Here is a 27,829-nt window from a genome sequence, read left to right on the forward strand (position 1 = left end):
AGTTAGCCTGAATGTTTTTGATAGTTCTCAGCAATGAATAAATTGTTTAAATATAGTCAATTTAATAGATAAGTAGGTAAACATGTCATTAAAGGATAAATCAGTATCATGGTTAGCTAAAACAATAGATGCATAGTTTCAATCACTTGCAGTAGTAATTTGTATATTTTTGAAAATAGTTATTTAGCAGATCTATTTAAATAACGAGTGGTAAAGTATTATCAGACCTACATAATGATCATTTGAAAACACTTTACAGGAAAAAGTGAAACAAATGGAAGTGGTTAAAATAGACTAGACTTATAGGGTTATATAAGCTGGTGGTTTTTATCCGACAAGGCTTTGGGGGCTTTGTCTGAGAAAGGGATTGAGAACTGCTGCCCTAGAGCACCAATAATGTATATTAAAACACACATGAAATTTAGCTGTCATGTCATGAGTAACAGCTTTTGTGACCATTTTGAAGGAAAAAGTAGTGATGATGTGATTAGGGATTCTGCTAAGGGTTTCAGTATAATATAGGAAGAAAACACACACACACACACACACACACACACACACACACACACACACACACACACACACACACACACACACACACACACACACACACACTTCCTTTAAGTAAAAGTGTCTATCTGTAGCTAAAACTTCAATGGGAGGACAGCATTTAAATACTAAAGCTACTTAAAGCCTGATCTGAAATGATATTTTAAAATCTTCAACTGTATTGTAGGATGTTAGTCAGATATCAAAAGTGAAAAGTAATGACATCGATAAAAGAGATTTAGCAACATAAAAAGAGCAAAACATTTTAACCATGGAAGGAACCTCTAGTTAAATAAAATCACTACTAAAGTAAAACAGATTCATAAATGAGCTACATGCCTGCTCACTGTTTAACAGCAAATGTTAATGAAAGCAGAAAATAACAGCACACACTAAAGGGCAACGATGTGTATGTGTATGTTCTCAGGACAAGAATAGACTTGCAAGTGTTAGCAAGTGAACTACTTGCATTGTACTTGATATTAAACTAGCACTTAATTAAGTTGACAAATGGATACATCACTTCCTAAACAAACAAATCACTCCCTGTGGGTAATTTTAAGCCTCTGAAGGTTACTCACCAAATATAGCCAATTACAGACACTCGGTGTTCTGCTAAACATTTAAAACAGGCCAAAGTTTCCGTACTTTCAATTCCTTCAAAGTTACTTTGCTGCCACCTTTGACTCCATAGAAGAGCTTTATACCTCCATAATTTCCAAGCAGTAATGTTTTAATCTTCAGCTACAATCAAGTGTTATTGTGACGCCATAATGTCTGTATATCACGATCCATAATCAGTTTCTCCTTCACACTGGGTGATGCTGTACATAATCACCTTGGTGTCTATAATCTGATTGCTGTGCTTTTACAGACTAATAGACACATGGGTTGAAGCCGATTTGGATCTGAAAGCACTGGAATCTTTTACTTTTTTTTTTTAGTTAACACTCAATATATTTCTTTCAAACTGGTTTAAAATGAGAGTATTCTTTAAAGTAGCTCTTTCAGTTGACTCAAAATCCATTTGTACCGCCTAATAAAAAGTGTTTTAATTTCCAGCCTTTGTTTGTCGTGCTTCTACTTTCATTCTGGTAATTATCTGATATGTGAATATAATCAAGATATGTTTTTAAAGAACAAAATTCAGTGGCTTGTGCTGACTGAGTACAAATTTAAAGCATCATTTTAAACAATAAAGTTCAAATTGAAGAGCACTTTGTCAAGCACACAGCAATCAGAGGATCCATACATAAATGAAATACTTTATTGCTCAGAACAAAGCAATATTAACATGATATATATATATATATATATATATATATATATATATATATATATATATATATATATATATATATATATATATATATATATATATATATATTTATACAATATTTTTAGCAATGGTTGATTTACAAGAGTGATGAGAAAACCAGTATATATATATATATGTATATATGTGTATATATATATATATATATATATATATATATATATATATATATATATATATATATATATATATATATATTTTTTTTTTTTTTTTTTAGGGGTGCAACGATACACAAAATTCACGGTTCGATTCGATACTTTGGTGTCACGGTTCGATATTTTTTCGATACAAAAAAAATGTTCATGCCTTTTTAATTTGTCATTTATTAAAATTATAAATATATATTTTAACTCAAAAGTACAGTTTTTAAATTTAATGTTGCTGAAACAAAAAAGTAATAAAAAAAATATATATCTCAGGGCTCGCAAAATTTCAAAATCTCTGGTAGCCCAAAATAAATTTAAGTAGCCCGAATAAAAAAGAGAGCATTTTTTTGATTGATGTTTTGTTTCCTTTATAATATTATACATTAAAGTATAATATTGTAAAGGAAACAAAACATCAATCAAAAAATTGTTGAAAAACAAATTACAACATTGTATAAAAATTACAATCATCAACTCAAATACTTGGTTCTAATTGAACAGAAATTTCTATGAACTTGTAAGAACTGTGTAGGACATGAATCAGTCTGTGTCAGATCCTGAATTTGAAATTTCCACTGAAGTCACAAGTAAGAGGCAAGTGGAACCAAGATCGAGGCCATTTGCTTTTTGAAGTTTGCAAAGACTGCTAAATTGTGCCAGTGGTAGTTCACTCTTTGCAACATAGTACGCTGTTCTAAACAGATTTTTCAGGTTTATTTTTTGTATGTTATTTGCAATTGGTGTTTGTTCTGGGAAAGATATTGCAGACTGAGCAATAATGCATTTCTTGCATTTCTCATGGGTTCTAATGGGGGCCTTTCTTAAAATGACTGGTCCCAGTAACAAAGGCGCTTGTCGACTCAGAAATCGAGAGAAAGCCAACAACACACCCGGCAGAACATTATGTTATTTACACGGGTGCACATAAGTGGTCCGCGTGTGCGCATTCGCTGTCAAAATAAAAGACGCGCACCAGATAAGAAGTTGCAGCGCGCGTTTGCGTCCATATAAAAAGAACTGTTTTTGTCCGCTAGAGTGGGATTTTCACAGCACATTCTGCACCACATCTCTGTGCGTTCATCATTTGTTTGAAGCCAGCTCAACTCCTGCAACCACTTTTCCGAGAATACGCGCTTCTTTTGTGGTTCGGACTCCTACTGACATTTCTTTGGAGGTGGAGGAACACCAAAGTAATTGCTTAAAGGAGCTTCTTCGACATCTTTAAGAGTTCTAAACAAATGTCTGTCCTCCTCCAGAAAATCTTATGTACGCAAACACGCGTTGCAACTTCATATCTTGTGCGCGTTTTTTATTTTGACAGCGAATGCGCACCTGCGGACCACTTATGTGCAGCCCTGGTTATTTAGCTCGTCATATTGCAGCCACAGAAATTATTTTGTCCATGAAACCATAAAGCTGCACTTTCTTTTTGCCTTATAGTCTGATTTGTCATAACTTTTCCGTTTTGTGGTAAGCTTTTCTTTGGCTGTCACTTCTTCACCCTGACCTGTCTTATTTGGCTCAGCAGAACTAAAATATATATCCTGCTGCTTTTACACACGCACTCACATAATGCTCAGCGATTCTCTGTGCGATCAACCTCTCACATGTTTAAGCTTGCTGCGGGAGGTTTCACTTGTCATGTTTGCGTAGTAAGCTAACGATTGATAAGACGATGTCAGAGGAATTGGTGCGCAAATTATCATCACTCACAGATCAGTGCTGTCGCTCTCTATACACAGTTCGCACGATTGCAAAGTGAAAGCAAAAAACAAGCGCAAATTCAAACGCCATTTCAATATGTCACATATTGACAGTGGCTCATCGATGCCAATGACATAATTACCCAGCTACATTTCCGAAAGAATGCAAAAGCATTGACTTATATTTTTCCTTCCTACAATAGCCCGACGGGCAGGGCAGAGATAGATTTTGGTAGCCCAACTGGAAAAATCGCTAGCCCCGGGACGTCGGGCTACCGATTTTGCCAGCCCTGTATCTGATTGAGGAATCACTCATCTTTGGAAAAGAGAGTTTATTACAGAGAAATGGCTCTTTCCAAAATAAAAGCTATACTATACGCTTCTTCTGGGTTATATTCTCAGCAGCATATTAAACATATCAGGTCCCCATAAGGAGAATCATGTGCTAACGGCTGTCTAAGTGACTCGAGTAAAGTTTGTAGCATGCTTGTTGTTTTTGTCTGCTTCCACTTGTCTTTGCACTAGGATGATGTCGGCGTAAATGTGCAGTCATATTCGTTGTGTTCCCACTAGTGCTGTCAGCGTTAATCTCGTTGAAATGACGTTAACGCCACAACACGGCAAATCTCCGTTAACGAGCTACCCCTGATCGTCCCGTGCGTGGTGCTGGACGGCCAACACGTTAACGAGCTAACTGCGCTAACACACTAGTTCCCACCCATGTAATTGAGCATTGCGTGGCACATCCAACATACTGTTTTACTTTAGTCCATGACGCGCTTACCTTCAGGGTCATACTTCACATGAAGACCAAAATAGTTCCAAACGCCAGATCTGAATGAGAGTGGGGGAGGTTCAATTTGCCTTGTTGCAAGGAGAGCTTAACTTCTGTCTCGCTAGCTTGCCCTGCGCTCAGTGAATCTGCGGTCAACTACTCCGCCTAGGCTGCACTGTCGAGCACAGATCCACTGAGCGCTCAACACAGACAGCATCGTCAGAAGGAAAGTTGATAAAATAAATTACAAATGTTGTATTGTTCGATACATATGCGTACCGAACCGAAAGCACTGTATCGAACGGTTCAATATCGATACGAATATCGTTGCACCCCTAATATATATATATATATGTATATATATATATATATATATATATATATATATATGTGTGTGTGTGTGTGTGTGTGTGTGTGTGTGTGTGTGTGTGTGTGTGTGTGTGTTGGTTTTAAACACCAATTATAGTTTAAGATGTGTTGGATAATGTATTTTCTACAGTTGTGGAGACAGAACAGACATGCTGTGATAATAATCTCAGAAGCTCGATGTGTTCATAAAAGTGTAGCATAGATATTTATCATTAGATAGTTAAAGGTCAGAATGTGATTATATTTTACTGAAGTTGATGCCTTGAGCAACACAATTAAAGGCGCTCCATCAATTTATTTGGGCATTTACACAAAACTGGGGCCTCAAAGGAATCAGCGGGAATCAAGATATACCAGCTTCTGGTGTGGTGCTAGTGTGGCTATTCTTTAAAAGCTGCAAGATCTTATGGGAGATAAGGCACAACAGAAGCATTTTTAAATAACGGCAGGACAAATTGTATTAATAAGCTGCAGATATAAACAGCTTTATGTTGTTAAACCTTTACATTTAGAATGAGACAACTACAACTGAGTTAAAAAGAAGGAAAAGTGAACCGTGATCTATGATCTCCATTAGCCTATACTCCACTGCTCCAGTTTTCACTGTCACTTATAAGCAAAATAAACATTATTAAGTTAAATGCATATTCTATTGTTAAAAAAAGATCATTCCTAGTGATTAGTAATATTATGTTACATTAAGTGTGTTATTATACAAATATTTTAATTATTATGTCATTCATTCATCTTAAATCATATGTCATTTTGTGTGTTATAGAAAAGTTAATAGGAGACAATATCACACCTGCATGCATGTGTGTGTGTGTGTGAGTGTGTCGCTGCATTAATGCTTGCCTCAATGTGAAAACTCACACTGGTGGTGTATGCAGCGTCTGGGTCATCCTCGAGTACTCTGGATAGCCCAAAGTCAGACACCTTGCACACCAGGTTGCTGTTGACCAGGACGTTGCGCGCGGCCAGGTCGCGGTGGATGTAGCCCAGGTCAGACAGGTAGGTCATGCCGGCTGCGATGCCACGCAGCAAGCCAACCAGCTGGATAATGGTAAACTGGCCATCGTGTCTCTGCAAGAAGGAACAAAAAAAATTTAAAGATCAGGAAGGGAGTGGCAGGGAGGTAGAGTATTAAGGCTAGATCAAAAAAAATAAAATAATGCGATGGCATAGCAGCTGAGGAGATAAGCAGTGATAATAGAAGAGATTTTAATCAAGATAGAGCAAAGAGTAAAGATAAGAGAATAAAACATGACAGGGATTTGCTTTAAGTAATAATCTGCTGTATTATCATATGAGCAAATACAGGAGCTGTTTGACATTGTCAATGTAATACAATGTTAAACCAACCTATACATGATGTTAAAGAAAACTTTCATATTTGCTCCTCTACACTATTCTCAACTCCTTGCAACAGCTCTGCATCACACTGTCAGTAATGTCACTGTACTCTGAAACATGCAAACACCAAACATCAACAGAAAAAATGCCCAACATCACAAGATAGGATTTTTTTTTTCCATTTTAACAACTGAATTGATCTCTGCTGTGGTGTCAGTGCTATTTTTCAAAGATGTTAATGAGGGCACAAGATTCAGTGTTTTTAATGAGAATTAAGGTGAGTTTAAAGTGCTAAAAGTTCACCAGTTACTGGTTATGACTGGTAAAGTTAGTGCTAGGTTCATACCAACGCACTGTATGTAGTGTTTCCCTATATGGCATACTCAAATGGAAATCTTATCACAGAGGTGAGAGGCCAAAATGCGTGAGGGAGATGATCTGAAAGGCCACACGAGCAGTTTTTGAAACTGCTTATCCAACATGTCTAAACACAAATCTATTCCTAACCTACCTGTGGTGGTTCACTAGCCATCTGACGAATGTTAATAGGGGAAACATAGTGAAATTGACAAAACACCAGAAAACTAATGAAAGTTGTGAATCAAAGCTTCATGAATAGGTTGCTTCAAAATTAGATTTGAGTATAAATGAAAAACAAAGCCTTATTTTAATTTTCCATTTCTGTGTGTGTGTGTGTGCCAGGGGCAGTTTACAGCCAGGCACAAACTCATTTGCACAACCACGTTATGTGTTATTGGAGAGATTTTAAAACAGAGTTTTGGCACTCGGTGAGTCCTGAACATAAATATATAGTGAAATTTCACAGCAGAGCAAATGGTGGTTGTCCAGTTTTTGCCCAAAAAAGACCAAGTCAGTAACAGAAACTGGGTAAAATATGAGACAATTATAATGCTGCATTGATATATGCACGTAGTTACGGTTCATGATAAAGATTTATTTTCTTGGTTTACTGCATAGAAAAACTGAAAATGGAATTTGTTTCATGTAGACTGAGCCAGACACATTTATCTTAGAATGAACAGCATTTTAAAAGACAGATCTCATTTTTTATGTGCCAGTGATCACTGAAAGGACAGCTATGGGTCTTTCCCCATCCAAGATAGGAGCTTCACAATAACTGTCCCAGGCATTACCAAGATGGTTGCCAAAAGGCAACACTTTTCTTTAAAGTTTCATGAACATTTCAATAGTTGCTGAACATGATTGCTGTTTTGTGTTTGGTCTATTACCATATTATTTCTGATGCTACAGTGGGTTGAGTTCTTGGACATGCAGCTAGCATTTGAAAGTGAGTAGCACAAACCCCTCCACTAACGCATTAGGAGAAAATCAAAGGAAGGAAGACATTACACAAACTGTTAGCTGAACAACTCATCAACAGTCAGAAGTGCACTAAAACAGTTGAAATGAGATGGCATTAAAGGAAAAAGGAGTATAGAGCTCTTTAACTGAGAGTTTAAATACCAACCCGGAGGAAGGAGTCCAGAGAACCATTCTCCATGTACTCTGTGATGATCATCACTGGTTTGCCTGGAAACACCAACCAAAAACCTTATGAGCTTATTTGGATATCAGCTATTTATTTGTTTGTACACACTGTACAGTAAGTGATGCAGGTGCTGAATAAAAACAGATGCAATGTCTTAATTCTATTATTTAATGTGTTTACCTCTATTTTCTTAAAGGGATTCGATCACTCAAAAACCTGTAATATTCTGTCCTTCTCTCTTACTTGTCAGTGTCTAACTATACAGGTGGTTTCTTGGAAGAGTTTCTTGTCTTTAGCGACACTGCATACTAATTCTAATTAAGTTGTGAGTCTGTAGTGCTTCCACACAAATAGACAACAATTTAATTAGACTCAAGGAAGGTCTGAATGCGACACTTCGCTGGTAGCTGCTTACTGTAGCAATTTGTTCAAATAAATTGTGAAAAGTTGCTGACAGTTATATATACAACTTGGAAAATACGCAAGAGAGAGATGTTGAATCTGTGATCATCTAGGAATGTTCTTCTAGTATTTCAAAGCTGCACATTGTACAACCCACCCACCCCCAAACTGGCTGTCTCCTCTACATTATTATCTACAGTATCATTTATTAAATTACATGCTGTATGGAATTCCAGCACAATGTGAATCTTCTTCAACCAAAATGAGACAGCTAAATTATACATCTAAATCTCAACAAAACCATATAAACCATAAAACCATATAATTAGATTTTTATTTCTCTAATCCATAGATTTCCAACTCAAGCCTTGTATTGAATCATTACTGCTTTGATTAGTATGATTCACATGGCAACAGGTTGTTTTTTAATGCAGTGATGATCGTTTTATGCTAGAAAACATGCCCCATGGTTGTGGAACAGATACTACTCTTTTTCAGAAGGGTACGATTACTGGCCTGCACCAAGCAAGGAAAACAACTAAGGGGATGGAAGGGTAGTGGTGAAACATCATGTATGAGTAAGAAATCAAGAAAAATATCACATGTTCCTGATTGGAAATCAGTGAAACATTTGATGAAATCAAATTGTAAAAAGATAAACCTAAGCTATGTTTCAGTAAGAGCATGTCCACCTGCACATTATGAAGAGAACTCCAGGAACTGGGACTAAGTAACTATTTAGCTTAAACAAAAACACTTAACAAGTAAAGTTACTAAAAAAAAAGGCTTCACTTTGCTCGGGAGCAAAAAGATTGGATTGAGAAAAGGTCATGTGGTCTGATAAGTCCAGTTTTACGCTTTCAGGCAGTATTACCAGATAACTGATCTTTTTCTTCTGCCAAGGTTCAGTGGACTCTGAGCCCACTGAGACAACATGATCACACATGAATTGACCACCACAGACTCTAGACCTTAGCCCCATTTAGAAAACTTGAGATTTGCCGGAGAAGAATTTATACAGTATTCCAATTTTCCCATTATCAATAGAAAATCTTGACACACAGTTAATGCAACTCTGGATGGAAATAACTGCATAAACTTATGCTACAATTAATGTGTCCTGTCATTAAAAGTAAAGGTGATCCAATGAAACAGACTTTTCATTTGGCCTGGCAGTGTATATGCTGTTACAAAAGGGATGCCTACATCATAAATTGTGTGCAAAAGTCTTTAAATGCCCGCATTGCTTTATTTTCTTTAGGGAGTTAGACTTTCTTAGTAGTCTTGATCAATAGTTCTCCAGGCTTTCCAAACAGCTTCACAGTGTGTTCATCTGTTTATTTTGGTGTTTGAATTGATTAAAATATTTAAATATGATGGTAGTATGAGATTTAAGGATATACAATGAAATAGAAACTAGAAGTACAATTTTAGCCTTTAAAGTATACCTACAGTGTATTCACAGCTTTTGGCCAAAACCTTGTTGAAGCATCAATTACAGCCACAACTTTTTGTGAATATTCTTGAGTGTCCCACGCAGAGTCCAGACTTGGACCCAATTGAACATCTCTGGAGGGATCTGAAAAACCTGATGGAGCTTAAGAAATTCTGTAAAGAATAATGGGAGAAACTGGCAAAAATAAGTGTGCCAAGCTTGTAACAGCATACTTAGAGTGGTTTCAAAGCCACTCCTTTGTTATGTTGGCTATGTGGTCAGGGTCATTGTCCTGTTGGAGATGAACCTTCTCCCCAGTCAGAGGTCCAGAGCACTCTGGAATAAGTTATCTTTAAGGATGTCTCTGTACATAGCTCCATTCATCTTTCCTTCAACCTAGTAGTCCCACAGTTCTGGCTGCCCAAAAACATCCTCACATCATGATAGTGCCACCACCATGCTTCACTGTAGGGATGGTATTGGCCGAGTGGTGAATGTCTGGTTTCCTCCAGACATGATGCTTGGCATTCAGGCCAAAGAGTTCAATCTTTGTTTCATCAGACCAGAGAATTTTGTTTCTCATGGTCTGAGTGTCCTTCTGGTGTTTTTTGGTAAACTCCAGGAGGAGTGTCATGTGCTTTTAACTGAGGAGTAGCTTCTGTTCAGCCACTCAACCATACAGACCTGATTGCAGAAATGGTTGTCAGATTGACCACTGGGTTCTTGGTAACCTCCCTGACTAAGGCCCTTCTACTCTGAAAGCTCAGATTGGCCAAGCAACCAGCCTAGGAAGAGTCATCATTCATAAAGGGTTCTTCCATTTATGAATGATGGAGGCCAGTGTGCTCACTGAGTACTTCAATGCTGCAGAATTATTTCTGTACCTTCCCCAGATCCGTACCTCAATACAATCCTGTTTTGGAGGTCTACAGACAATTCCTTGGACTTCATGGCTTGGTTTATGACATACAATGTAAACTACGGGACATTATAAATAAGCAGGTGTGTGGTTCTCCACATCATGGAGGAGATCGTGGAGATGTAACTTAACAAAATGTGGAATAATTATAGCACAGTGAATACTATTTGGATGCACTGTAGTAACACTGGCTTTTCACTGGAAACTTTATTTATTTAATCAATAGACAAAATTGACTTTATGTACATGTGTGATCAGAGAAGCTGCAGTGCCTCGTCAAACCGTTTTTAGAGGTGTGGTAAGGCTGATATTAATACTTAATTTGGAAGACCACAAAAAGTCACGTTCTCATTTTTTGATAAATCTAACGGGACAATTAGAATTCAAACTGGTGCTTGCACTGTTTGAATGTTCCTGACAAAACTACAACTGTGAAGTAATTCTGCATTAAAGATTTTTGCTAGACAAAATATTAGTTGCTAGCTGCAAGCCTGGTTCTGTGAGTATGTGTAGCTCCCAGGCTTTCTTCGTTGGTTATTTGGATTGGTCCGATGCGTGGCCAGAGCCTCAGCAGATAAAAGTCTGGCTCTGCCTCTGTTTCCAATTAGCCAAAAAAGCAAAAAAATAAATAAAATCATTGAATCCCCAGAGACTTGTGTTGTTTGCTTTTACACTTGTCTGCTGATGTGCCAGGACTGCTCCGCTATTAAGATTTAAACAGAGCTGTTAATGTTGGACTTGGAATGTGAGCTATGAAAATGGGAAAAACAAAAATACTGAACTTTGTTTAACTATACACTATCATCATTTAGTAGTAATATGCATGTTGTGGTCTGCATAGCTACAATGAGGAGTTTAAAGAGTACATCAAGCTAGGAAACTGCATAGGGCATCGGGATTTAATGAAGTACTGTAAATCAAGCATTAGAGTGAATAAACACATCCTTTGTAATAGTGTTTGCCCATCTGGAAGGGTACCCCAGCCCAGCTAGCATGCTATAGTTGATAATGTTGACGACACGTGTGCTGCCAAAGCATTTCAGGCAGGCCTCCCTCTCTAGAGTTTCTGTGCCACAATTGCAAGTATAGTGGAATAAGCAGTTCAGAATTAATACAGGTCTTGCCACACCTGTGTCTGAAAGCAAATAGTTTTGAAAATGATCTATATTTTTCACAATGATATATTGTAGTTGATGGAGCGTACTGTGAGTTACTACCCCCTCTAAACGGATGACATTGGGGTGGTCGAACTGGGCCATTATTGAAGCCTCGGCCAGGAAGTCTCTCTTCTGCTTTTCTGTGTATCCTGCCTTCAGGGTCTTTAGAGCCACTGGGATGTCTCGTTTTCCCGGGAGCCTCATACGTCCGTAGCAAACCTCCCCAAACTCCCCTGAAAACATGGCAGAGGAACACAGTAATGCAGCACATCAAACATATTCAGCCTTTAAATCTGTTCCACAATGGTAAATATTCGTCGTGCTTCCCTGCACCCTCCACCCACGCCTAAGCCATTTGTGTGAATGAGAACATGTCATTTAATTTGCCAGGGTAGATAAGAGAAAACAACCCACTTACAAACTATCTGTTCACATATATGTGCAAAAGCTGCCAAGAGCTAATTAGCAATCCATTCTTATCTTTAGCTCAACAGAACTTTAAACTGGTGGTTGCACTGTTTGAATGCGTCTGTGTCATACATTTCTATTTGTCTCTGGCTGCAGCAGTCATATGTAGCACAGTGAATTGTGAGGCTGACACAGTGTTAGTATTCTCTTCCTGTCTGAGGAGCTTTGATTGACAGCCCCACGCAACGCTCTGATTCCACTTTGCTATTCTCCTCTCTGCTGCACACCACAGCCTTTACACCGGCCAATGATTTTAAGTTAGCATAGCCAATGATTCTCACTATGTATGTGTGTGTGTGTGTGTGTGTGTGTGTGTGTGTGTGTGTGTGTGTGTGTGTGTGTGTGTGTGTGTGTGTGTGTGTGTGTGTGTGTGAGCACACACAAGTTCATGGTTTTACCTGAACCAATGATTTTCTCTATTTTGATCCTGGAAGCTTCAATTTCTCTGGCAAACTCGTGGACCGCCTGGCAGGGGTCCTCGTACGTGTGTGGGTCGATATAGAACCTCGCATCGGGGAATGACACTAAGATAAACAACATTAGCATTTGGTCACATATTGGAGAATGAGAGCAACATCGCATCTGAGCCCCGTCACCGGTGTGTGCAGGGAAAACCTGATGAAAGAGGAGAGAAATGACACGGAAAAAAGAGCAGACAGAGGGAGTGGAAGAATACACAGCATGCAGGGGCCAAGGAGTGTATTCTCCTGTAATCACTCAGAGCCTGATGAAAATTGTTTGCTCTGAGGATGAACTTTATTAAACAGGGATGAAAATGCGACTTTGTCAAAGAATGCCATCTAATCTATTATTAGTAATAATTGAGAAATGGGCCAAACATACCGTGACCATTCTGGTAATGCATCTTCTCCTCGTCGGAGTCCTGGAAGGCTTTGCTATAGCCACAGTGTCTATACAAAGCACACACATACACACACACACGCACGGCCACAAAAACACACACACACACACACATGCCCATACATATACAGAGGGATGAATACAGGACAATAGTGGAAAACACTTTCAAACTCTAAGTATAGTTGAAAATTACTAAATCAATATTTGCTCATAATTAATTACTAAGTTTAACAAAGCTATTCATCACTTACTGACACTTAGTCATTTATTAACAACAAGCAGTGAGACTTTACGGTGTTACTGGCAACCAGTCAAGGGGTAGACTGGTTGAGGTGGTCTAGGTGTTTTTTGTTATAGCTGCAGAATAAAATGTAATGTAGAAACAAGGGGACTTTTCTTATAGTTTCATACATTATATATACATCATTTTGGCATGTTTTCTGTTAAAAGCTTCTCCACACAGGGGTTCCAATTACCCTACCCCTAACTCTAGACTGGTTGTTGGTGAATTGGAGGATGGTAAAAGGTTAAAGAGTAAAATTCCTTTCTGTTAGTTTGGCGAGGTGAGGTATCATTTTTATAATAGAAAACCTTTTTCTATGGGCATGTCCACATAATTAAAACTCAACATTATTAGAATCAATATTCATATTGACAAGGCAAAGCAAAGACATCCCAGGAGTACATTTAAGAGCGAAAAGGAAAATGACTTCTTCACTCATACACGTTCAAATGTTGCCACTGTAGCTTTAGGGCATGTGTTTTTTGATGTTAGGTCTACACTGATGCACTGCAGGGTATTTCATTTCCTGCTTACATGTAAAAATATCCTAGTTTACTATTTTGATAAAGATGTATAATAAATCAGTGACTGACAACCTACCCAGAGTGTAACAAAGTGATTATGGTGCTTATTAGCATAGACTGTATATATAAGATGGATTTTACCATTGGTACCCATTTACCAACCTACATGTATACTTTGGTATATGTATACCATGTACCTAATGTTAGTAAAGTTCTGTTTTAGAGCCTTGAGCTGAGAGGTTTCCCTGTCATCACCTTGGTGTTTTAAAACAGGATGATTGATCACACTGTAAAACTGAGGGGCACTGCACCCATGTTATAAGTAAATCTTGGTTTATTCTCATTTCTGACTCTAATTTGGACCATAATTTAAAAGATGTTGTGTTCAATATGCCCTCAAACTAGTGACTGAACCCATAAAGTCATCAGGAAAGTATCACAGAACAAGAAGGAATTTCACCTCAAATTACTCTTAAAAAGTGTTTTTGCAACTGCAGGACTCACCCCCTGCAGGTCATTAGAAAAAAAAAGCAGGTGGTAAATATGTAGGTCTAGAGCTCTAGAGCCTGGTATGTCCACTAAATACTGACCATCAGCTAAAAAAGTGAGATGAGTAACAATTGAGATGCATGCTAGCATTAGCATGACTGCTAGCATTAGCTAGGCTACTTTGTTTTATTTTCTTAGATATATATTGCATTAAAATTTTAATCAGTATAATAGATATATTATATCTATTAATATTTTGCAACGCTGTTTAATGCAGTTTACTTTCTTTGTAAAAACTAAACCTTTCCCTTGTGGTTTATTATTGCCTTGTAGTTAAATATTTTCATGAGTAAAGTGGCCATCCCCCTAAACTCAAATACCAACTCTTCTTTTTTCTTTTTCTTTTGCCTCAGTGGCATATGCTAAAAACTCTCCAGTCACGACAGCAGGATCTTGTCTGGAGTTCTCTAACTCATTATATTTTTTCCCACTTTTTCTATTGGCAATGAAAAACCTAATATGCACTGAAGTGTAAATTAATTAAGGGCAATGAAATTAATTATTTGGTACAGTTCTACAGAGATGTAACTAAAAGACATCAAAAGGGAGGGGTAGGGGGGTGGGATAAGTATGAATATTTGGCTTGCAAGCTACTGGACATGAATCAACATAATTAAAACCACTATGAGGTGGAAATTACAAGTTAGGAAATTAGCTAAATAAGACAGCAAGGGCTAAGGAATATTAGCCTTCAAAATTCTCCTTTATACATTATACTTAAGCTTGAAAATATAGCATGCAGACTTCTTGTGCATCTAGCATTACAAACATTTTAACGTCATAAGGGGTACTAAAAGGTACTAATGGTACTTCTCAAACACAGGCTTAAACAATATCTTCTCCCACATTTTTAGGTGGCAACAGCTGAGAGAAATACAGCGCACACGAGAGATTTGATCAAAAGAAACTACACAAAGAGGCATGGTCGTAAGAGTAGTGTAAGAAATTGTTCCACACACAGCAGAGATGGGTAGTGTGGTAAAGTGTAGCCTTGCCGTTTCCTGCAGATGATGATGGCCAGAAAGGTGACCAGACCAGACACCAGGGCCATGCAGATCCAGATGATGGTCATGGTGTTGTAACGCAAAGGAACTGCAGAGACACACAAACACAGTGTGTTAGCTGAGGGAACGCTGCCACAAATGCTCACAGTTTACACAAACACAGACACTGGTAAACACAGGTGGCAGGTAGAGTGTCATTGGTTAAACAAGATAAACAGAAATTTGGAGCTTTGTTAAATAGCCTCGCCATTTAACAATCACCTCCTGTTTGTCCATCACATTAGGTAGGAAATATCCAGCTAATGTGGTCAAATACCCAGAAAGACCGAATGTTGTCATAAAAGATTACATCTATATCTTTAAGTACACTGTCATACATAGATACATCGATGTCTGAGTTGATCTGCATAATAAAACTAAACATTTTGGTTCAGTGAACACTGAAGTACACAGTAAGTGTTAGAAGTGTGCACCAACTATCAGATGAGCTTAGTAGCAGTGAATGTGGGAACAAGAAAGACAGAGTTTTTATAGAGTGAAAAGAAATATTGATCAAAATTTGAGGCTAGTGAACAATATAGTCTCCAAGCCAACAAATGCAAATATCCGAGGTGTGAAGATCCCTGTGACACAATGTGGTTTTTGTGATCTCTCATAATATAAACAATTGAGCTTGTGGGTCTTGCATAGTATCTTCGCTGTCCCTAGGACTGATCTCCTCTGGACAGAGATCTTGGATGTTTTTCCTGGGATCTGCTGGAGCCCATCGCCTAGCTTCAGAGTCACTGCACCAAGTGCTCCAATCACAACTGGGACCAATGTTATCTTCACCCTCCACATCTTCTTGAGCTCTTCTCTGAGCCCTTGGTACTTCTCCACCTTCCCATGTTCCTTCTTCGTGATGCTGCTGTCGTTTGGTATCGCTACGTCTATCACTCTGCTTCTCCACCACTACTATATCTGGTTGGTTAACCATCACCAGTTTGTCAGTCTATATCTGGAAATCAAACAGGAACAGTCATTCTCAACCACCCTAGGGGGCGGCTCCCATTTTGACCTTCCAAGCCTTCCAGGCCATACTCAGCACAGATTTTTCTGTACACTATGCCGGCCACGTGCTGATGACGTTCCATGTATGCCCTGCCTGCTAGCGTCTTGCACCCTACTGTTATGTGCTGGATTGTCTCTGGGGCATCTTTACATAGCCTGCACCTGGGGTCTTGCCTGGTGTGATAGACCCCAGCCTCTATGGATCTTGTGCTCAGAGCTTGTTCCTGTGCTACCATGATTAGTGCCTCTGTGCTGTCTTTCAGTCCAGCTTTGTCCAGCCACTGGTAGGATTTCTGGATGTTGATCATTTCCTCTATCTGATGGGGCTCATACCATGCTCAAAACACTCATGTTTTGAGCCATGTACCCGTTCATCAGTACAAAAAGAACTGGCAGGAATATCAGGTAGCACAAGATTGATAGAGTCTGGGATTTACCGCACCAGGAAGATCTCAGGTGCAGATGTTTCAAAATGCCCCTGAGGTAAAATGACAAGCAGAGGAAGATGGCTGACAGCTGACCTATACTGAGTGATAGCAAATCAGGAAAAGGAACACGAGAATCTCGAGAAATACCAAGGGCTTAGAGAAGAACCCTAGAAGATGTGGAGGGTGACGTTAACAGTAGTCCCTGTGGTAATCGGAGCACTAGGTGCGGTGACTCCCAAGCTAGGCGAGTGGCTCCAGCAGATCCCAGGAACAACATCAGAGATCTCTGTCCAGAAGAGAGCAGTCCTAGGAACAGCTAAGGTACTGCACAGGACCCTCAAGCTCCCAGGCCTCTGGTAGAGGATCCAAGCTCGAAGGATAAACCGCCCGCAGGGGCGAGAGGGGATTTTTTTTTATGTATGTGCGTGTGTGTGTGTATTGTTTGCTAGTTTGGTCTTATAACCCTTCCAAGACAACTGAGCAGCAATAATTGCTGATGATGCCTTTTCTCCTTGACACTAAGTTAACAAATGCTCCAAAACCAATAAACTGCTAAAATTTCGGCTTTTATAAAGGTGCTCACGCTTGCAGATAATCAGGTTCAGCAAGTGCATTTTATCAGCAGCACTTGGATTCTACTTTCAGTTGGATTTCCTATGGAAGCAGAAATGGTGTACTTTCTTTTACCATTACTATGACTTACCGTGAAAGACGTTATTGCATCATGTACATTTTTTCACATTATTAATTTTTAGTGTGTACAAAGTAATAGCAAAACATGCTCACTCTGTCCATTCTGTATATCTTCAAAGTTAAGTAAGTACAGTGGGGCAAAAAGTATTTAGTCAGCCACCGATTGTGCAAGTTCCCCCACTTAAAATGATGACAGAGGTCAGTAATTTGCACCAGAGGTACACTTCAACTGTAAGAGACAGAATGTGAAAAAAAATCCATGAATTCACATGGTAGGATTTGTAAAGAATTATTCGTAAATTAGGGTGGAAAATAAGTATTTGGTCACCTCAAACAAGGAAAATCTCTGGCTCTCACAGACCTGTAACGTCTTCTGTAAGAAGCTTTTCTGTCCCCCACTCGTTACCTGTATGAATGGCACCTGTTTGAACTCATCATCTGTATAAAAGACACCTGTCCACAGCCTCAAACAGTCAGACTCCAAACTCCGCCATGGCCAAGACCAAAGAGCTTTCGAAGGACACCAGGAAAAGTATTGTAGACCTGCACCAGACTGGGAAGAGTGAATCTACAATAGGCAAGCAGCTTGGTGTGAAAAAATCAACTGTGGGAGCAATCATCAGAAAATGGAAGACATACAAGACCACTGATAATCTCCCTCGATCTGGGGCTCCACGCAAGATCTCATCCCGTGGGGTCAAAATGATCATGAGAACGGTGAGCAAAGATCCCAGAACCACACGGGGGGACCTGGTGAATGACCTGCAGAGAGCTGGGACCAAAGTAACAAAGGTCACCATCAGTAACACACTACAACGGCAGGGAATCAAATCCCGCAGTGCCAGACGTGTTCCGCTGCTGAAGCCAGTGCATGTCCAGGCCCGTCTGAAGTTTGCCAGAGAGCACATGGATGATACAGCAGAGGATTGGGAGAATGTCATGTGGTCAGATGAAACCAAAGTAGAACTTTTTGGTATAAACTCAACTCGTCGTGTTTGGAGGAAGAAGAATACTGAGTTGCATCCCAAGAACACCATACCTACTGTGAAGCATGGGGGTGGAAACATCATGCTATGGGGCTGTTTTTCTGCCAAGGGGACAGGACGACTGATCCGTGTTAAGGACAGAATGAATGGGGCCATGTATCGTGAGATTTTGAGCCAAAACCTCCTTCCATCAGTGAGAACTTTGAAGATGAAACGAGGCTGGGTCTTCCAACATGACAACGATCCAAAACACACCGCCCGGGCAACAAAGGAGTGGCTCCGTAAGAAGCATTTGAAAGTCCTGGAGTGGCCTAGCCAGTCTCCAGACCTCAACCCCATAGAAAATCTGTGGCGGGAGTTGAAAGTCCGTGTTGCTCGGCGACAGCCCCAAAACATCACTGCTCTCGAGAAGATCTGCATGGAGGAATGGGCCAAAATACCAGCTACTGTGTGTGCAAACCTGGTAAAGACCTATAGTAAACGTTTGACCTCTGTTATTGCCAACAAAGGTTATGTTACAAAGTACTGAGTTGTATTTTTGTTATTGACCAAATACTTATTTTCCACCCTGATTTACGAATAAATTCTTTACAAATCCTACCATGTGAATTCATGGATTTTTTTTTCACATTCTGTCTCTCACAGTTGAAGTGTACCTCTGGTGCAAATTACTGACCTCTGTCATCATTTTAGGTGGGGGAACTTGCACAATCGGTGGCTGACTAAATACTTTTTTGCCCCACTGTATATATCATGTAAATTGAAAGTGACAGTAGAAGGTTTCCAGTATGAGTTTGAAACTAATTTCGCCTTTTCTCCAAAAGGTCTGCTTGAAAATGTTGATGATGGTAGAATTAATTACAGCTTTGTGTGAGAAAATTATTGGCAATTTTCTGTAATTATGTGATTTTGACAGCTGACCTAACGTTCACCCACATTTTTGCGTGGCTATTGGTAGTTGCTTTCTCTGTTTCAGAAACAGCTGATGAAATCAGCGTCTTGTACTTGTCAGGATTAAGAATAGAGATGTCATCATCCTGCGCCGGAGTCAGAATTGATTGCAAACGAAATGGCAAGACATGTGGATGAAATGGATGGACTGGGCTGTTGAAAGTCGGTTAACAGAAATAGCAAACCTTAAAAAACACATATAGATTTGACACATAGATGTTAGATTTAACAGTCTGAGCCAATGTCACAGCCTGTATGACTACCCAGCCACTGTCAACTGATTAGGGCAAAATAACCTCCACTACCAAACACTGACATGAACTAGATGTTAAAAAAAGCTGAATCCTGAAAAGACAGGATGGTGCCAAATGGTCCTCAAACTGGTCCCACTGCAAACCTTCACAATATATAGAGAACAATACAGAATTCTGCCAAAGGATAATTTACTAGACAAGTTAAAAATTTGACCTGATGTTGGAACTAAATACGGATCATCAAAGCCTTAATATTTTATTTTAAGTGACCAAATTTAACCAGTCCATTTTATAACTGTCAAAAACAGTTGTCACACATGAACTCGACTGTTGCCTATGCAAGCACGCAAAAGGAAAGCCCAGGGCTGCAGTTCATGTGCAAAAACAGCTAAAGACCTTTGGAAATGAAAGTTGGGTATCAGCAAAATAAAAGTTATTCTATCTTTGTCCTCTGGGAACCGTACACATGCCCATTGTTCATTAGAATCCACCCAGCGTGGACTAAAGTGGTGCACTGACTAAGCCATCTAGTCTTCATGTTAAGCGTCACAGGCTTGCGCACAACTCAGTTCTTAGAATTTGCATAGTTGCAGTTGGCAAAACACACAAAACTTGGGACTTATTGATTACTCAGCATGAAGGCTCATGGAATGTGTACAGCCCTCTTGTTCAGTCAGCGAGAGTTTGGTCCGGTGAACAGCCTCCGAAAGGAGGCTATTAGTCAGTGAAACAGCACTGGGACTCCAACTAGGCAGGTGGTTGAGCTTTGCAGACCTAGCGCCTGCTCAGGACATTATCTGCCAAATCCCTTATTAGGAAAGAAAAATATTCGAATAGAAGTTTTCTGTAACAGTCTGTGTTGTTCTTACTTCAGGTGAAAGACATGAAACTTCTACCCCACAGCAGCACTGTGTTTAGCTGTTTGAAGCCTGGGTAGGCTGCAGCTTTGCTGACAGGGGTGACCCTCTAACAAAGCACAGATCAATGGAACAGAGGGGTGGACTGGGGCAGTTATCACCCAAACCTTTCCAGCCTAGGACCATGCTGTGCTGTTTGGCTTGACTTTGAGGTGATAGTCTTTTAACTGTTGTTACTGGACTTTTTTTTCCCAGTGTATCAAAGGTTTCTAGTGACTCATGGAGAGCAGGAGATTTTACCAAACAATTTAGCGATACAGCGTTTTCTCTTTTCTTTTCTCCTCGCAGACCAGTGTACACGCACATACACACACCTGCTTTCCCAGTCTGGATCTCTATGTTCTGGCTGAAGCGTCCGCAGCCTGCTGAGGTTCTGGCTCGGACCTGGAAGATATACTTGGTACCTGGCTTCAGCCCTGACACTCGGGCGCTGGTGTTTTTGGACTTCAGAGTGGAGTAACTGTGCTCTTCATTATCCTGCAAGAATGACAAATACATCTAAAGATTAGGGTTGTGAAGATTGGTGTGACTTCCAAAAATGTGTTTCAGAAATGAATTAAATCAGTCGGCTGTTATTCTCGAGGTGTGGAGTAATGTTCCTAAACAAATGCTTTGCTAAGCACGTTTTACATTCAAGTTGTTATTTGGCATCAGTGCGCGATGCATTAAACTGTAACAACAGCAAGACCAAATCTAAGCAAGAAACCTTTAGGGTCTACACTAAGCTAGACTGTTTTTGTGACTAAGCCTGTGACTGAATACCACAATGAAAAGTGAATAAAAATTTAAATATTAGCAGACTGGGGGGAAAAAATCAAGTGGAAAACACAAAGCTGCAAATCAAAGTCTCTTTCTTGACAAACCCAGGTCCTCGATATTTATATATATATTACTGCATCCAGGACCACCTGCAAAAAACATAACAATGAGATACAAAAATTGCAATATATAACACTCTGGGTTGACATAAAACTAAAATATTTACTTTAACACACAATTACATGAGTGCCTTTATTTCTTATTAATGAACAAGTGAATTCTAAAGCAGTGATACAAAATCCCACATTTCATTCAAAATGTGTTTTTTTAAAGAATAATGACATAACCCCCAAAAGCTGAGAGACTGTCTAAAATGTAAACAAAAGCACAATGTAATGATTTACATAAACCCGTATTTTGTTTATAATAGAACACAGAAACGTCCCAAATTCTAAATTAGAAAAATTGCAATTTTAAGCTCATTTAAATTAGATGAAGGCAACGCAATTAGGCTGGGATGTTTACCAGTGTCGCTTTTTTTAATAACAGTCTGTACTGGATTTTTGGGAGAGGATGCTGTCCCATTCTTGTCTGATCTAGACAACAGTCCTGGGTCCCAGGTCTTCTTAGTCATAGTTTTCATTTCATGATATGCCATGAGAGTTGCAAGTCAGTGGATTCTGTTCTTATTTACATTTTATATACACCCTTTCTACAAATAATAAATAAAACCACACAGTAAAGACAAATATATATGTCCCAATATAAAAACACACAGTCCAACGTACAGTCTTGCAGGCTGTTCTGCTTACACACTTCATGCACACACTGGATGCAAACAAGCCAAGAATAATGGACACAAAAAATTGAAGGAAATGCTAACTACTGATTCAGCCAAATTAGTGGGCTGATCCATCATCAGTGTTCATCATCATCTCTGATAGATAAATAACCAAAATCAGTTGTAATCCCAGTAGCTCTCCAACAGAAATGCTATTTATTCTTTCTATGCCTCTATAAAACACTTAGCTCAGTGTGAATAGTGCCATACATGTAAACTTACCTTGCTGTACACATACAATTAGTAAATCTCATACAGCACACATTATTTAAGATGCTTTATCTGCCCACAGCTGCTACACATCTGCAAGCTGCTTAGCAACCCGACTTTTTCTCATTCTCTTTCTTTTTATATTGCATCCTCATCTGTGTTTTGTAGGCAATTAAAAACTTTTTACTGTGTATTCCATTTTTAACAAAAACAAACTTAAACAACAGGCAGATGATATTCTTCAAACCAACAATTTAAACTACATTTATCACATGAATGCATGAACACTATAGTTTATTTGGACTCCTTTCCAAATGCGCTATTATTCTTCCATGAAAACCCACCAGAGCGCCAAATGTGTATTGATCCATGGCTGACAATAGACCTCAACAAGATGCAGCATTTCCACCTGTTTGAGTAATATTTATTCAAAGCTACAGTGCCACCATTGTTTTAAAAAAGTAACTGAGCTTTTTTTGGAAATGACACTTTATTATTGAGGCCCATTTCTTATGATGAATCTCTTCAGTATGAAGCAGAGGACCTGGATCTGAGGTTTGCAGACACCGTAGAAAAGATGTAATGAATAATGAGGCAGAATTATAGGATTCGGTGACAATAAGGAAACTGCAGCCCAGATTTATCCTGTAAGTGCCTTTAAAGACGACTGAAAAAAATGGAAGATCACACTGAATCTACCACAGCTATCACAACACTCACTTTATTTCTTACAGTCTTCTTTAACTAGTAGACTCATTAGAGCCAATGCTGAACACAGGAAATGAATATAACCTGCTCTGTCAGTTAGACTTTATTGCCATGTAAATGCCTCAGAAAATCTTTTCATCTGCTTCTGTCAGTCAGAAAAATGAACCCTGAATCGTGTTTGTCCTATTTTCTTGTTTCTTTTTTGATATTAGATTCATTTGTGATGCATCTTTTAGTTAAAAGTGAATTGTCAATATTATTATGCATACCTATCTGTGTTACAAAATTCAGCTGTTTTCATGTACATATTCATCAAAAAGGGGATGTGCAGTTTATCATATTCCTATTTTGAAGTCTTGATCATGTTCATCATTATCATATCATTATCAATAATTTAGACATATTTTAAATGTGTGGTGGAAAAACACTCAACAAAACAATATAAAGAGTTACAAGGTGCATGGAGACAGTAGAGCAGCTGAATCATTTGGGTGTCCCGGGGAAGGATAACAGCCAAATTATAAAGTGTTGGCTCTCTCTTGTTTTCATCATCGTCAGCTGCAGCAGCCACCATCCTCGCCGTGACTCACTGTTGTTCAGTACAGTACTAAAAAACCTTACGAAAGCACATTGCTGACTTGTCCACTTGAAAATCCCCCACAGGCGTCTCACCCCTGAGCGAGGCCAGATTAAGACAGCAGCGCAAGAGACGAGCTAATCCTTCAGAACTCCCCACACCATCCTGCTTGTTTGGCTATGAGACCGCCGGCTCTCAGGCTGCTCCCTCTGCAATTAGCTGATTTCTATCAAACCACACACACACACACACACACACACACACACACACACACACACACACACACACACACACACACACACACACACAGAAAACCACACATACTCACCCAAATGCACACACACACACACACACACACACACACACACACACACACACACACACACACACACACACACACACACACAGAAAACCACACATACTCACCCAAATGCACATACATGCACACACACACACACACACACACACACACACACACACACACACACACACACACACACACACACACACACACACAGAAAACCACACATACTCACCCAAATGCACATACATGCACATTCAGGCAAACACTTGTGGCAATTAGCTTATCGACAGGTCACGCCCGCCAAGCCGCTCGCTGTCACTGTCCCTTTCGCTAAGTTGAAAAACTACACCGTCTCATTCGCTTTCTGGCTCTCATTCTCTCAAAACCCCATTTCCTTTCAAGTAGCTCAGCTGCCAGCAGGGTCTTTTTCTTGTATTAAGTTATCCTGCGTCTGTCCAACCGTCACTCCTCTGTTTTCACAATATTGTGCCTCAGCTTAGTCGAGGCCCTTTGAAGACAATGCGTTTACAGGTACAGTTTTTCCTCTCATGAGATGCCTGAAGAGTTTCACGTAAGTTCTTTTTGGAAAATAAGCACAATAGGTTGGCATCGGCCTCAAACAAGTGACTACAGAACTGTTTTTAAGGCTTGAGTGGTACAGATGTAGCAACTGGCGTACCTTCTCATAATATTTGATGTCGTACTCGAGGATAACTCCGTTGGGCTGATCGGGTTCGTGCCACAGCAGAGTCACGCTGTTCTGACTGGTGTTCTCCTGCCGGATCGCTAACACTTCAGAGGGGGCTGCACAAGAAACAGGGAAGACAAGGTTTTGTCAACTCTAGATGTTTTTCCATGGTTACAGAGCGTAAGGAGATGAGGTTACTATAAAGTAAGTAAAGGCCTACTCTGACAGGCTTTTTGTTTTGTTTGTTTTTTCACCTGCTGTTAGCTTTAAGCTGCAACTCACTCGCTGATGGCGTCCAACTTTATTTCTAGAGTTTCTAGAATTTTAACTGCTAATAAGATCGAGGTTCTAATTGTTGCCCAAGGCAAGGTGTAATTAACAAAGATTAAAAGATTTCTTGATGAAGTCTTACTTTAAACCTAGATTAAATGTAATTCTGTTGCACAAAAATATTGTATTGTTATCAGTGTATTAACTTGGCTTTTTACTTGTGTGCTGTACTCACATTTGGTCTTAAAATTAATTCAAAGTTGTATTACAGATGTATTAAAAAGAACAAACACTGCTTTTCACCTCCTGTCATTTGTACCAGACGTCCTTTTGGAGACATGCATTAGTCAGTGAGTGACACTAACAGTTACTTCCAACTAGTCAACCAGAGACTGATTACAAGTCATTGCTGTCACATTCATCACAACAGAAATGGGCCGAGTTCTGTTCATGACGTCAGCGTGGAGCATAGAAGAAAGTTAGCCATGAGTTCTGTTTGCTGACAGTAGCAACTATTCCAACTAGTCCTTACAGAAACAAAGTGCACATTGCACAACCTGTTTTTCATTATCAGCACAAAATGTCACTGAGACAGCACATTCCTTTTAAATATTGTTATTTTGGCACTTCTGCACATTTGACAGTAAAAGAACTACAAAGTGAGAAAAGTATGTCTGATACAGAGCCAAGGCTCCGAATGATGTGACTGCAAGTGAGTCGCCAATAACTCACAGGTGACTTTTAAACTTGAGATTTAAACATTTTATTTCATTTAATTTTCATGACATTTCTCTTCTTTTGGCTTCGGATTATTATATAGTTTTCACACTGACTTATTTCAGGTTAGATGTGTGCACTTGCATGTATGAACATGCACCACTGATGCAATCATATCTTATGCTACCAATATAAACCAGTCACAATCCTGCTTCAGTGCACCTTTATAGATCTGTAACGCCGTTGTCATCCATTTACTTTATGTGCTACACGTACAGATTTTGTATTTATGATTATTTATTTTATTACTTAACACCACACTCCCTTTAAGCCAACTTATTTCTGAATGGCTCAGAGCATGAGATTTGTAAGGAGGGTGGAGATTCTGTGTCTACTAAAGCCTTGGGCCTGAGATGACCACATCCGTGATGTCATAGATCCAAGAGTAGACATAATTGTCTGACGCCTGTGCTTTTGCCTCACAGGGATCTCTTTAATATTCACTGGCTTTATTTTAATTAGAAACTACACCACTGTAACAGAATATAAATGACAGAAAATAAAGAAAGTCTCCTTAATGTATTTGTGAGAGATTTACAAACTCTTTAAATCTTTACCAAAAGACTTACAAACATTTCTACTTGCGAATTCTCTTGAACTCACAGTTCGTTTTCTGCTGTCATTACTTTTTCAGTTTCTGTTAAGACACTTTCTCTTTTATTTCAAAATCTCTGTCATACAACTCAATTGTTTCTACTTTAAAGTCTCTGAGAAAGTAGCCATTAGCATGGCGATCACTGAGCTACAGGCTTCAAATTGGAATTTACATCCTTGTACTCCATATTAGTTTACATTCCTTGTATTTTTTTCAGTTTTATATTTCCTAATTTTTTCTTTGTTTCTTTTTTGTGTTTCTTGTGAGTTCTTTGTATTACTATCTTCTGTTTTTGAATTTCTACACTTTACAGATCCTTGTGTGGAGGGTGTGGCTTGTTCTCCAGCTCCTCTGGAGAAAAACGTCTATTATATATGTGGGGACCAGGAAGTAATGAAGTCACAAATACACACCTAACCTAATGCTGACTCTTCACCAAGATCATTTCCTCTCATCGCACTTCAGACAGAAAAATTTATTTTGAGGAAAAGTACAAGCCAAATACACTGGATATACATAAGGTTGTGATTAACTGTGCTGCCTACTAAACTCCTCGTAATGATTTCCAGTACGTCATTGTTCTGAACCCTACCTGCCTGGTTCGTTGTGATGTTGACCACGGCGTAAGGTGTTGGCTCATTGGTTAGGTGTGACACTGCATTCATGGCCAGGATGCGGAAGGAGTAGTTGGTGTGGGCCACCAGGTTGAGCACTGTCACCCAAGACTCCTTCAGCCCGGTCTGGCGAGGAACGAATCGGACCGCAGCCGTGCCCGAACGCTCCACCATCCCTCCTCCCCCTGCCCCAACACTTGCCCCTCCACCTGCCTTCCCTCCACCAGTGATGCCTCCAGGGGAGGATGAACAGTCCTCACAGGGCCCTCCTTCTCCTGAGCACTTCATACACAACACGCTGTACTGCAAGTCGCTGCGACCCCCTGTATCCAGAGGACGGTCCCACTCTAAATTCACGGAGGTCCCATTGACTGAGGAGATGACGCTTACTGGAGCAGATGGAGGGCCTGGAGAAAAGAGAGATTTGAGTTCATTCGGAGGTTTGATCATGTCTGAAAAAAAAGTAAATTCGATTTCTCAGGCAAAGATAAGTTCAGCACATCATGTCATGGTTATCGTGTGCTGTTTGAGTGTGTTTATGTGCATGTCTTTTCACTTTTTCAAGGCAATCCCACACCTTGCCTGTGGGACTGGGCTTTCTGGTACATGGTGTTTTTGTACTTACGGGAGCATGGAGCTGCCGGTGTGTCATCTGCTGCCCGATAGTAGTTGGTGTCACAGGGGCAGGAGAGGGCGGCTCTGGTCTCTGAGTGGCTGTGTTGAGGACATTTACCACACAGACCATCGCCTGCCACCGGCTTATAGAAACCCACCTCACAGGCTGCAGAAACGGGGAGATAGAGACAGAGAAAGAGTGAGAGAGGGGCAGGGAGAATAAATAGAGTAAATAGAGACCTTGCAGGG

The 27,829-nt window shown here is 39.6% G+C and overlaps 1 protein-coding gene across 2 annotated transcripts in view; it reads right to left on the minus strand.

Moving 5' to 3' along the window:
* Positions 1-27,829, minus strand: part of epha8 (eph receptor A8) — a 151,695-nt gene that overhangs the window by 8,549 nt on the left and 115,317 nt on the right. For both annotated transcript variants that reach the window (XM_085405568.1, XM_085405569.1), the window contains 10 exons: positions 27,591-27,746; positions 26,944-27,372; positions 24,701-24,825; positions 20,937-21,099; positions 15,299-15,431; positions 12,966-13,033; positions 12,521-12,646; positions 11,702-11,887; positions 7,721-7,782; positions 5,734-5,961 (listed from right to left, as the gene is read on the minus strand). In XM_085405568.1, the coding sequence (XP_085261694.1) occupies positions 5,734-5,961; positions 7,721-7,782; positions 11,702-11,887; positions 12,521-12,646; positions 12,966-13,033; positions 15,299-15,431; positions 20,937-21,099; positions 24,701-24,825; positions 26,944-27,372; positions 27,591-27,746 (1,676 nt within the window). The remainder of the gene's footprint in view (positions 1-5,733; positions 5,962-7,720; positions 7,783-11,701; positions 11,888-12,520; positions 12,647-12,965; positions 13,034-15,298; positions 15,432-20,936; positions 21,100-24,700; positions 24,826-26,943; positions 27,373-27,590; positions 27,747-27,829) is intronic.

Source organism: Rhamphochromis longiceps, linkage group LG5 (assembly GCF_057381845.1).
Source record: "Rhamphochromis longiceps isolate RC_006_pf linkage group LG5, R_longiceps_female_GT1.1, whole genome shotgun sequence".
NCBI lineage: Eukaryota > Metazoa > Chordata > Actinopteri > Cichliformes > Cichlidae > Rhamphochromis > Rhamphochromis longiceps.